The following is a 12707-nucleotide window of genomic DNA, read 5'->3' as shown; positions in this document are numbered from 1 at the left end:
GGGGGCAAAAGAGGCGAGAGAGAGTCGACGGAAAAGGGGATTAGAGTTTGACAGATAAATGAGGGGTGGGGGGATAGAAATAGGTCAAAGCAGGCAAAACGGGTCGAGTAGATGGGCTGGGCTAGGGGAAACGAATAACATCATTGGGCCATGCAACTTTGAAAGGGACCAACTATCCAGAAAGGATAGGCTAGGCCTTAGTGATTTCGGTTATCAATTTTTACTCACACCCAATAACTTGCCACCTACAAGTAAATTACTCAACATTCCTAAGGTTAAGTTTGCTTATACAAGCATTTCTTGTTTTTCATAAAATTACAAGTACACCTTTAAAGAAATATTGTGCACTAAATTATGAGTTTACTTGTAATTACAACTAAAATCTCAAAAGACGTACTTGGAATTTCACAAAAAGAATTAAGCGTTTACGTAATTGGATCTATTCTGAAAGATGTTATAGAAATTTAACGAATTTGTCATTCCTTAGCAATATTGGTGGTGATAAAAAAAGTCTTAAGCACTTGGAAGCAGAACGGTGAGACCAACGGAAACAGCAAAGACGAGGACTAAGAGTCCAGTGAAGTTCACTATGAGTGCTTCTTGACTTCGTTGCAAGTCTAAGAAAATGAACTTCTCCACCAAGCCAGTCTCAGCGCTTAAAATCGCCATGAAGAAGATAACCAGCCCAAACACAGCGTGCCATGGTGCCAGCCTTGCCCTTGTTGATGCTTGTGCACGAGGATACCAGAAGGAAAAGAAGGAGAATAGCCACTGGTAGATACATAAACATTCAAACTGTCAAATTCTTAATTGAGAATTGGCTTGCGTGTGTGTACAGACTATGTGTCGAAGCATAGTCGATGTATGTATTTTTAATTAAATTTATGATTTGTTTAAAGCATATCATCAATATTTTCTAGATAATTACACATACAACTATCAAGAAATCAATATAATTTACACAATCCACCTTTATTTTTAAAAAAAAATTACATATACACCCTCAAAAAACATCACTATCATTATACACAAATTATCCATGTTTTTTTTGTTATCAGGGATGATTCTGTAACTATGCACAAAGTATTGATGATTTCTATTAACAAATTATAGACCAGAGGTGTAAATATAGTTATTATCCTTTTGAGTATGTTTGGATTGCGTAAAAGTGTGTTTATAAGAGAAATGCAATTAAAAATTTGGTTAAGAGAAAAGATGGAGGAAAGTATAACTTGATGTATATGAAATTTTTCTAAAATTTAATTTTGTTTTCATTTAAAATTGGGTTGAAAAGTAAAAGTATAAGGCTAGTTTTATTTACGCTATTGTCCATATATATGTGTGTGTATATATATTTTTCCTCCAATACTTTTCTTCTTCTCACTTGTAAAGCTATAAATAATTGCCAGAGAAAATATCATAAAATTGTTGAAAACTACTACATCCAAGTCAGCAATATAATCAAAATATTCTTATTCTTGATTTGATAAATTTTTTTTAATAAGATTAATACAAAATGAAAAGAAGGGTTATTCAATAAATTATAAAAGATAATTTTTTCTTCTTAATCTATTTTTCTCATACCAAAATAAGTGGAAGTATTTTAAATTTATTTCCCTTCCAATCATACCAAATAATTTTTAAAAAAAACTATTATTATTTTCTTTCCCTCCCCTTTTCACTTTCCTTTTTATTTCATTTCAACCAAACAAACCTTAAAATAAATTAATTTTAGATTTACATGAATAGGAAGTATATATAGATATATACAATGAAATTGTAATGGATGTACATGCATTATGTACTTATATATAATTTTAAGATTTGTCTTTATAAAGTAACAATAGTGTACATATAGTATTTAATTTTTTACCAATTATTTGAAAGCAATCAATAAATACTCCATTACTTTGAGAATATCTTAGCAATATATTCTTTATATGAACTAATATATTTAATATAAAAATTATAATCTTGATCCTATAATTATTGAGATAGCAATTTTAGTCGTATTCGAACTTAATTTAACAATTAAACCCTCCAATTTTAAAAATCTTAGAACATTAAAGAACAAAAAGCACCAAAAATTATAAATTTAGTTGGAATTTGGCACGTACCCCGCCGCTTCAGCGCTAAATTCCAACCAAATTGCATTTTCTTTTGGCTAATTTTGTTCTTAATTTACCATTTTTCTGAAATTTAGTAACTTAATTGCCAAAATAATGTAAAACTTAAATAGTCACCCTTATATTTACCAGACCAAAATGACAATATTCCCCCAATCTTTGACCAACATACTGCAAATTTTAGTAGGTAGCAATTTTCTACAAGAATGATACCAGAGAGTAATCAGATCAATAAAGTCAATTCAAGAGGAAAAAAAAAAAAAAAAACTATAAAAATCAGAAGACTACTATGGTTAAAGTCAGTTGTATCTTCTAAGTTATCAGTGCACTTCAGATGAAGTAATATTGGGCTCCTTTATTTTAAGAGAGGAGATTAAAAGTTGGGTTTGATTAAAGTTGTATAAAATGTGAGATAAGATTAAATTGTCATCCAATATATTTTATTTGGAAAAAATGCCAGCAACCCCTTGTGATATCGCAAAGGAGCAAATTACCTCCTTATAAAAAAATAAATAGCGATTTATCTTCCTGTATTTTTTAAAATACAACAATTTACCTCTCTCTATTTTTCAAAATGAAGCAATTTACCTCCCTATATAAGGAGGTAAATTGCTATATTTTATTTATAGAAGAGTAATATGCTCATTTTCAATATCACATGGGGTAAATTGCTATTCACCCTATTTTATTTATTTGTATTGATAAAATTTTGGATAAAACAAATTTAAAAAACAAGTTAAAAAAGAAATCAGATAATTTTGTGGATATAAAAAAAATAAGGGTTATTTTAAACAAAATATTTTTATATTTAGAGATAAATGTGTAAGATCACATAAAATTCCTCTCAATCAGATCTAATAGAATAATAAATTCCACCAAATTAATATAATAGAATTTAAAATATCTTTTTATCATTATCTATTACAATCCAAATAATATCATTTGAATCTATCTGAATTCAAGTAAACAAGGAATTAACCCAATCCCCACAAATGAAGGAGGCCTAACTTCGGAAAAAGTTCTCAAGATGTTCAGGACTAGAGTATAAGTTTTGGAGGGGTCAAACTATTAGTGCAATGATGACGAGCTAGCAATAAAGAAGGCAATTTGATATTCCAATCTCAATGATATAAAAAATCTGAATAATTCGAATTTTAAACATGTGTCAATTGAATATAAATATTGAAATTTAAATACTGACCTCGACTTTGTTCAAATGACAGACAAATTAACCAATTACAAAATCGGGATAAGTTGTAAAATAATTAGAACAAAAAAAAAATAATTAGTAAAATAAATGAAGTAAGAAATATATTTAATTTTTGCTGAAATTCTTTATCCATTTAAATTTGCTTTCGATTTTCATTTGACGATTTTTTTAATAATTTGAGTTCAGACTAATTTTAATTATTGGATATATTAATAGACTTACTCATTTAATGGCCTATTATTACAAGTAATTTCACAAAGATAAAAAAAATATTTATATAATTATATTTAACTTTAAAAGGTGTCAGAGTGATTTACCCTAACCGTCATATCAATAATATGTCACAAGAGGGTAGAAAGATTTATAATATACTATTGGAAAAAGTATTATTTTAATCCGCTAAGTATACCTAATTTTAATTTTAATCCAATAACTATGTCCATTTTTGTTTAGATCCAGTAACTTACGAAATTATTTACTTTTAGTCCTCTAGCAGATTTTCGGACAATTTTACCATTATACAACTTTTGAAAAGTAGTTTTAGTCCATATGCACTCATAGGGGTAAAATTGTTTGAAAATCTGACAGAGATCTAAAAGTAAGCAATTTTGTAAGTTACTGGACCTAAACAAAAATGCACATAGTTATCAGATTAAAATTAAAATTAGACATACTTAACGGACTAAAATAATACTTTTTCCTATACTATTTATCAGCTCTCAATCCCTAGAGTAACTAACTTTGGTTGCCATAATATTTTGGATATAGCATATTGATGGAAAAATAAGATTTTCGTTCCATACTAAGGATTTGTGTACTTTTAGTCCCATTGATAATAACTTATAAGATTATCCAGTTTAACTCATTAACTTTAAAAAAGTAGCATTTAGTCTCATGGCACATTTCCTTCAAAACTAAAATGCCATGTGGCCGTTAAGTTTTTAAATTGCGCACTTAACGGCCACGCGCCTTTTCATTAATATATGAATATAAAGGTGTCATAGGACCAAAAATACTACTTTTTGGGAGTTAGAAAACTAGAAGTGAAAAACTCGTAACCAATAAGATCAAAAGTGAAAAAGTCTTGAATTACGGAACGAAAAATGCTATTTTCACTATTAGTTTCGATCAAATACTCATTTTCTTTTTCTTCTCTTTCATTTAATTCAATAAATATAATTTGAATTATATATACAAATTGAGTGTGCTTCGTTGGTTAGAATATATATGTTTGGCTATACATATATATATATATATATATATATATATATATATATACCTGGAGACCAAATAGGGAGTAGGGAGATGGTAGACAGGCCCAACCAAGAATGTAAGGAATACATATGAGGAAATCGGAGGTCATGGTGAAACTTGAACACTGCATATATGCCAAGAACGCCGGCAACAAACGCGACCAAGTGCAGAAGCAGGTGAAACAGCTTCTGCCTCTTTCTGATCGTCGGAACTGTCTTATAGGCCATAATAGCTGATCCAAACATTGCCACAATAGTTAGTACTAGCTATTTAATTTGCGAGATAAATGCTAGGGGAAATTTACTGCAACAAAATATTAACAAGGGTAAATTGCGTCATCTCTTTTAGATTTGACATAGTGAGGATTATTTTCATATTATTTGAAAAATTATAAAAAATTCTCTTAAATGAAAAATAATAAGGGTAAATTACATTAACACCTCCCGAGGTTAGGTCAAAATACACAATCACTTCATATCTTTTGTAAAATTATTGCTAAGCTTTCTGAAAGTTATAGTTGTAACTACAAGTATAATTACACGCCCTACTCATAAGAGGAAAATATTACCCAAACACCTCTTGAAAAATATTACATTCATATCCCTCAAAAGGTGTAGTTGTAATTTTCTAATAGATAAGGAGTGTTTGTGTACTTTGCTCTAACCTCAGATGGCACTAATGTAATTTACCCAAATAATTACATAGCCCCTAAACGGTGAAGTGGGCTTTATGACTTCACCCTTACTGAAATTTAAGAAAAATGGCTTGAAAAATTGTAAAAATGTTTTAAGGGTATGTAAAACAAATATCCATATGACAGAGTAATCCATAAATATATTCCAGGAAATTTTAAAAAATATAATCGTTTACAATTTAAAACGGTATTTTGATTAGTTTATCATAAAAATTACATGAAAACTTATAGAGGCTAATAAATAAGCTCGCTATTAGGCGGACTTTAAATTAGGAAGTATTTATAATTCTCAAATAATAACAAAATATTTATAATTATACCAAATATAAAAATAATTGATTGTAATTTAACCTATTAATTAATAATAATGACAAAATAGGAGAAATTGCATGATTCTTCTATTCAACTCTCTCTTCTTTCCATAAAAAACAAATAAACAAAAATTAAGAAACCCACACTCTCTGTTCTTTCCTTTGCTCCAAGATTTCTCTCTTCCTCTTTAAAACTAAACGTAAATTACATCACTACCACCCTTAAGATTAGGTCTAATTACATAATGCATTTTATATTCTTTATAAAATTATAATTACACCCCTTAGGGGTATCAATGAAATTTACTCAAGGGATGTACTTGTAAAATTTTACCTCTCCACCGGATATGTATTATTAATTATAACTACAATTTTAAGAATGTACTTATAAATTTATTAAAGACATCTAATATTTGTATAATTAGATCTAATATCAAGAGGTGACATCATAATTTACACTAAGATAAGTAGAAATTAAAAAAAAGGAAAAAAATAAATAAGAAAATAAAAAGGAGGAAAAGAAAAGGAAAAAATACATAAAACCCCCTTGTGTTTTAAAAAGTTTGCTAAAAGAACCCCCATGTTTTCAGAATGGGCTAAAAGCTCCCATGTGTTTTGTAAAACTCAACTCAATCACCCCCTCTCAGTTAAATCTAACTAATGGTGTTAATTTTTTAAACAATGACCGTTATACCCTTACTTAATATATATTATTTCTTAGTTTAGTGACCGTTGAATTTTTTTGATCAAATATTGATCGTTAGATCTAATCAATAATCTCAACTGTTAGATTTTTAAAAAATAAAGGGTTTAGATTCAACACATTATTTAATTTGTATTATATATACTTTAAAATTTTAAAAATATATTATTATTATATATTAGAAAAAAAAATAACTACCCCACCCACCCCTTTACCCCCCTGCCCCCCACCACCTTTACCCCCGGCTCCTCCCCCCCCAAAAAAAAATCTCATCACCGATGATGAGATTTTATTTAAAATCATCATATCCATAAACTTTTTACCAAAGTGAGTGAGGCCGGTCTCGTTAGAATCGTCTTGAAGAGACGAGTCTGATGGTGGTGGTCTGAGACCGAGATTCGATCAAACGGATACGAATCGACGGTAAACATGTTCGGCGATCGTTGCTTGAGCCCACTTTCTATGATTGACGAAAACTCAAAGTGAAGGTATGAAAATGTTCGTCTTGAAGAAAGGATTCTAATGGTACCATTGACCGTCGAAAATTCTTCCGAACGGCGCCGAATACTTAGAAACAAGTTTTCGGCGAAAAAGGGGCGAAATAGCAGATTTTCTTTCTTTTTTTTTTTAATTTTTTAATTAATTTTAATTATATTAATTAAAATATATTTTAGTTAATTAAAAATATGTTAAATAAATATAATAATTATATATTTTTGGCTAATTAATAATAATTATTGTAATTAAATATATTTTAATTAATTAAAAATAATTTTAAATTTAATAATTAACAATTATAAAATTATTTGAATTTAAATATAATATAATTTAATATTTAATATTAAATAAAATAAATATAATTTAATATTTTAATTTAAATTAATATAGCAAAATTTAATACTTATTCTTAGGGTTTGAAATGACAAAAGGAATACACAAAACAAGCCAAAAAACCTTTTGTATATTATATAGACCCATAGAGGGGTATTTTAGTCCAAATTATCATTAAATATAAATCTAAACCACAGAAAATGACTACCAAACGCAGCAGACGCGAGTCTCTTCCACTTCCTGTTAATTGCTAACAAAATGGGGGGTTTTTTGCTGACTAAAACAAAACAGGACGGGGTTTTTAGCCTATTCTAAAAATATGAGGGTGTTTTTTGCGTACTTTTTAAAATACAGGGAGATTTCATGCATTTTGTCCAAAAGAAAACAAGAGAGAGTTCTCCAAAAAAAACATCATTGAATACAAAGAGGTTAGACATAATTAAATAAATGATTTTATCTTTTATAAAATTATAAGTACATTATTTCATTTGATGTTATAATTGTAAATTACACGTATATCTCTATTCAAGAACAAATATTTACAAAAAAAATAACCTCAGAGGGAAACCAGGGGTATAGTTATAATTTCATAAAGAGCAGGGGGTGAGGCATATTAATTACACTAATACGCCTTCAGAGTGTATGGTTGTAGTTTCACGCAGGAGGCTGTTTGTACTTTGTATCACTAAACCTAATTTAAAGATGTGAATGTAATTTAGCCTTAATTAATTTATATATGTCCAAACTGCGAATTGGATTTTCCGATTCTACTATATTTCATTTAACATGTATCATATATATAAAATCTTTCTCAAAATAAATTATGTACATAATATAATTTTTATACAAATAACATATATATATATATTAAATAAAATAAAATACACAACAAAAATTTAAATAAAAAATCAAAACCGCCAAACTGCAAGGAGTGTCACAGTAACATCGACCAAATTAAATTACATACCTTCTCCTGAAATCAAGACAAAACCAAGAAGCATGAGCAAGGGGTGCACCTGCATTCAAAATGAACAAAGTGGATTCAGGATTAGAGTTAAATTCATTTTTACCTGTGTGATATAGAAAAATATCAAAAAAAAATATCCTATGAAAATTTAAATATAAAAAATTATTTTTATATTTTGAACAATGATTCACACAGCTCCTGATGAAGGAAATTCTCTCTTTCTTACAAAATTCTAATCTCACCCTTCCCATATTTCTGTAGTTGAAAATCCATAGATTTGTAACATTAATTTTTTATTAGATGAGAGAAAATCTTCATTTCCTTCTCTTAATCTGCTTCAAGATTGGTTCCCCCCAAAGTTGCCTAGCTATAAAACCCACCAATTTTCCTCTAGCCAAAGAAAACTAATAACCATGTGTGAGACACTTGGCCTTCACTATTAAATTACAAATAAAAAAATGGAACAAGACCAAAAGTGCGAATTTTCATAGTTAGGTTATGGAACTAAAAGTAATAATCCCGAATGGTGTCAAAAGTGAGAAAAGATAAAAAGTATTACATTGAAGATCTTGGCCTTGTCATCTGATCTAAAAGCAAGACCCTCCCGGAAGTGAAGCAGCCAAACGAGCACCAAACCGATGACTGCCAAAGCCACCAACCGAGCCAAGATTGTGAATGGAAATGCAGGTGCTAGGTAGCTGGAACTTCGTTTGGGGGCCATGGATTGATATATGTAGCATATGTGTGTGGAAATGCTGGGAAGGTTTATATATATAACGTTGACGGCCTAATAATTCTCTCACTCTTATTAGAGTCTTGTTCCTCATCGGAGTTTTCTTGTTTTCATCAACGTGTGTGGGGCCGATCAAAGAATTTCTTCTACGAAGAGGGTTTGTTAAAGAAAAGAGAAACGAACAAATTAAGAGGCTAACTGATGAGCGATATATACTAACAGACAAAGGAGTTTAGGGAAAACCGTCTTGCCGGCGGGGCATGCTGAGCAGTCTTGTTCTGGAAGCAATTCGTGATTAGTAGTAACCTATGTTTTCTTGCATTCTTTGACTTCAGTTCGTTCATGCGTTAATTACAAAAATTGATCCGTCTAATTTTGGTCCTCGAAATTTGTCCTTCTAACTTTAAAAAATGCGACAATTTCTACCCTTGAATTATATTAGAATAAATTATGGACAATTTGAACCCCTTACAGCTTTAAAAACAACAGTCTAGTCTGGTTTCACTATTTTCACAATATGATACATCATGCTAGCCTAGAATTGGTGTCATAATTTATAAAAACACCGATCCTCTACTGCGTGACGCGTGGCGACCTTGCCTCACCTAATGTGAAAGGTGGTCCTCTAGGTTAGCAAACTGATAGGTCCCTTTTGTTGGGACACCCCATGACCGGGTGTCAAGGGTTGCCCGCACACTAGGCCCCCTTGACGCGCACTTCGGCCACTCAACCTTTCTACATGGCCGACCACTCAGCCTTCATCGACAGACGCTGGACATCCAACAGTCTTAGAGTCCTAGGTGTAGGCCTTTTATTGCTTTGTTACTGCTTTGTTATTTGCTTTCTGTTGTTTAGATTGCTCAGGGGGACGTTACGCCTCCTGAGGTGCAAATTTCAGGTTTTCTATTGTCTAGTGTAGGAAATAGGATTTATTTTTTTAAGCCTATTATGGGGGGGGGGGGATGAGTTCAAGAAGCTTGGTTTAGTGACGTGTTAGAGTCCCCCTCAAGGCGATCCCCTTGCTCTAGCATCGTTGTTTACTGTATACGCACTTTTCAGCAATCAATACAAGCTCATTTCGAAATCGCGTGTGCAATTTACTGTTGTGTGATTTCTTCCTCCCTACTCTGATATATATTTCGGCGTGCTGCGTTAGTGTCGAGCGGAGGTGTGTGCGGAGATTGGCGAATATAGTTAGCGGACTACTAGCCACACGGTGCACTTTGCGATAGGCGCCTCGTGAGAGGTGGTATCAGAGCCTCGTGTCGAGATGGGGCCGAGGCGTACGACTCCTACTGCTGCGAAGGCGTCGGGGCAAGATCCGGAAAGCCCGCGACACGCAGCTTCATCCAGCGAGAGAGATGAGAACCCGGAGGACGGACACTCGTTGGCGGAATTGGAGGAGAAGGTCTCTTCCCTAGAATCTGAGATCATAGTATTGAATTCGGAGTTGGACGAATGTCGGCATGTGATTCAGGAGATGGCTAGAGTCTTCGGAGGCGACAATATTGCCGATATGTGGCGTGACATGGAGCAGATGTCCATTCAGATTGCTTTGCTCCAGCGTGCAATGGGTAGCACGCCTATGGTTGCTCACAACCCCGGTGCTAGGCTTGGAATTCCCGAACCGAAGGCCTATAGCAGTGAGCGTTATGCGAAGGAGGTCGAGAACTTCCTCTTTGACATGGAACAGTACTTCCTTGCGGCAAACGTGCGGGACGAGGTAAGGAAGGTTGCGACTGCAACCATGTAGCTGACTGGTGACGCAAAGCTGTGGTGGCGTACCAAGTTTGTGGAGATCCAGGCCCATCAAGTACAGCTCGATACGTGGGCTCTTCTACGGGAGGCGATCAGAGAGCAGTTCTTCCCCGAGAATATGGAGTACAATGCCAGGAGGGCATTGCGAAAGCTTGAACATACAGGTTCCGTGCGGGAATATGTGAAAGCTTTCTCAGCGTTGATGCTGAACATCCGAGACATGTTGGAGGCGGACAAGTTGTTCACTTTCATGGAAGGCTTGAAGCAGTGGGCGAGAAATAAGTTGCAATGATAACGAGTGACTGATTTGAGTTCAGCTATTATAGCGGCCGAGCGCCTGGTAGATTTCAACCAAGAGACTCGGAAGGATAGGCAGGCGACGTGTGGTCCTGCGCAAAGTAAGCCGAGTGGGATGAGATCGTTCAGGAATAACTTCAATAGAGGTGGGGGAGACCAGAGGCCCCACGCTCAGAATGGTTCTCAGGGCGGTTCAGACAGGAAGAAGCCCCAAGAGAATAGGCAGGGAACACCACAGAGGAGGAGAGGGTGTTTAATCTACGATGGTCCGCATATGTATCGGGATTGCCCGAAGAGATGGGTGTTGAACGCATTGGCGACGACCTTTACCGACAAGGTGTCATCCTCGAAGAGTGTGGAGCCACAAGCAGAGGCAGGTGGCGAGAATGACACGGAGGAGGATGAGGACAACTTGGAGGCCGTATCCCAATGGTGCAACACATTCTTTACGGTGGCAGCGAAGAGAGTTGTGCCACCCCTTGCGAAAATGACTGTCCCGGCTCTTACTGTGGAACAGCTGGAAAAGGAAGAAGAAGAAGTTCAGCCCCGGATTCCTAGGAAGAAAGGGTTGATGTTCGTTGATGTAAAGATTCATGGCAAGCTGATTCAAGCCATGATTGATACTGGAGCCTCTCACAACTACCTATGGGTCCTGTTTCATGATTCATGATTGATTTGGGTCATGTTTCAGAAGAAGGCCGACGGCTCCCTACGCCTGTGTTGTGACTATCGGGCGCTGAATAAGACCACTGTGAAGAACAAGTACCCGATACCTTTGGTGGCAGACTGCTTCGACCGTTTGAGTGGAGCGAACTACTTCACGAAGATAGACTTGAGGTCAGGCTATTGGCAGGTCCGAATCAAGGAGGGAGATGAGGCGAAGACGACAGTTGTCACGAGGTACGGAGCTTTCGAGTTTCTTGTCATGCCCTTCGGCCTGACTAACGCTCCCGCAATCTTCAGCACCTTGATGAACCAGGTACTTCACGATTTTCTTGACGAGTTTGTCGTGGTGTACCTGGACGACATTGTGATATACAACAGAACCTTGGTCGAGCACGAGGACCATTTGCGGTAGGTTCTGATGAGACTCCGCGAGCATGAGCTATATGTGAAGGTGTCGAAGTGCTCGTTTGCTCGGGAGACTATCAGTTTCTTGGGACACATCGTGGAGAGAGGATGCATTCGGATGGATCCCAAGAAAGTATAGGCTATCGAGGAGTGGAGACCGCCGAGCAATATTCATGACTTGCGCTCATTTCTTGGCTTGGCGAATTATTACCGGCGTTTCGTGAAGGACTATTCCGCGATAGTACGGCCTTTGACAGACTTACTGAAGAAGACAGAGACTTGGAATTGGACACCCCAATGCCAAGTAGCCTTCGATGATTTGAAGAGAGCGATGGTGATAGATCCTGTGTTGGCCTTACCAGATATGTCAAAGCCATTCGTGGTGGAGACAGACGCTTCAGACTTTGCTTTAGGAGGAGTTCTGATGCAAGATGGCCATCCGTTGCCTTTGAGAGCAGAAAGTTGAAGGATGTTGAATGACGTTATTCAGTGCATGAGAAGGAGTTGTTGGCCGTAGTTCATTGCGTTCGACTATGGCGACACTATTTGTTAGGCTCTCCGTTTGTGGTCAGGACGGATAACACTGCAGTGAGTCATTTCATGTCGCAGCTGAAGCTGACCAGTAGGCAGGCACGTTGGCAGGAGTTTTTGTTAGAGTTTCACTTCGTATTGGAGTACCGGGCCGGCTCCAGCAACCACGCAGTAGACGCCTTGAGCCGCAGGGCGGATTTGGCGAACTTGGAGTCGATAGC

At 35.0% G+C, this 12707-nt stretch overlaps 1 protein-coding gene across 1 annotated transcript; it reads right to left on the bottom strand.

Annotated features, from left to right (window-relative positions):
• LOC110012726 (probable ascorbate-specific transmembrane electron transporter 1) lies at positions 250-8999 on the bottom strand. The gene is made up of 4 exons (XM_020697456.1): positions 8656-8999; positions 8097-8145; positions 4616-4822; positions 250-771 (listed from the first exon to the last, which is right to left on the bottom strand). The coding sequence occupies exons 1-4, from the start codon at positions 8815-8817 to the stop codon at positions 650-652; spliced, it is 540 nt and encodes a 179-aa protein (XP_020553115.1). The 5' UTR covers positions 8818-8999; the 3' UTR covers positions 250-649.

Source organism: Sesamum indicum, linkage group LG10, assembly GCF_000512975.1.
Source record: "Sesamum indicum cultivar Zhongzhi No. 13 linkage group LG10, S_indicum_v1.0, whole genome shotgun sequence".
Taxonomy (NCBI): Eukaryota; Viridiplantae; Streptophyta; class Magnoliopsida; order Lamiales; family Pedaliaceae; genus Sesamum; species Sesamum indicum.
The sequence above is the reverse complement of the archived record's forward strand: the minus strand, read 5'-3'. Positions and strand labels throughout refer to the sequence as shown.

Coding starts and splice junctions, on each gene's coding strand:
- LOC110012726 (XM_020697456.1), bottom strand. CDS start 8,817: ATGGCCCCCAAACGAAGTTCCAGCTACCTAGCACCTGCATTTCCATTC. Junction 4,823..8,096: donor TGTCTTGATTTCAGGAGAAG/GTATGTAATTTA, acceptor TGTTTGGATCAG/CTATTATGGCCTATAAGACA. Junction 772..4,615: donor ACTCCCTATTTGGTCTCCAG/GTATATATATAT, acceptor TGTATCTACCAG/TGGCTATTCTCCTTCTTTTC.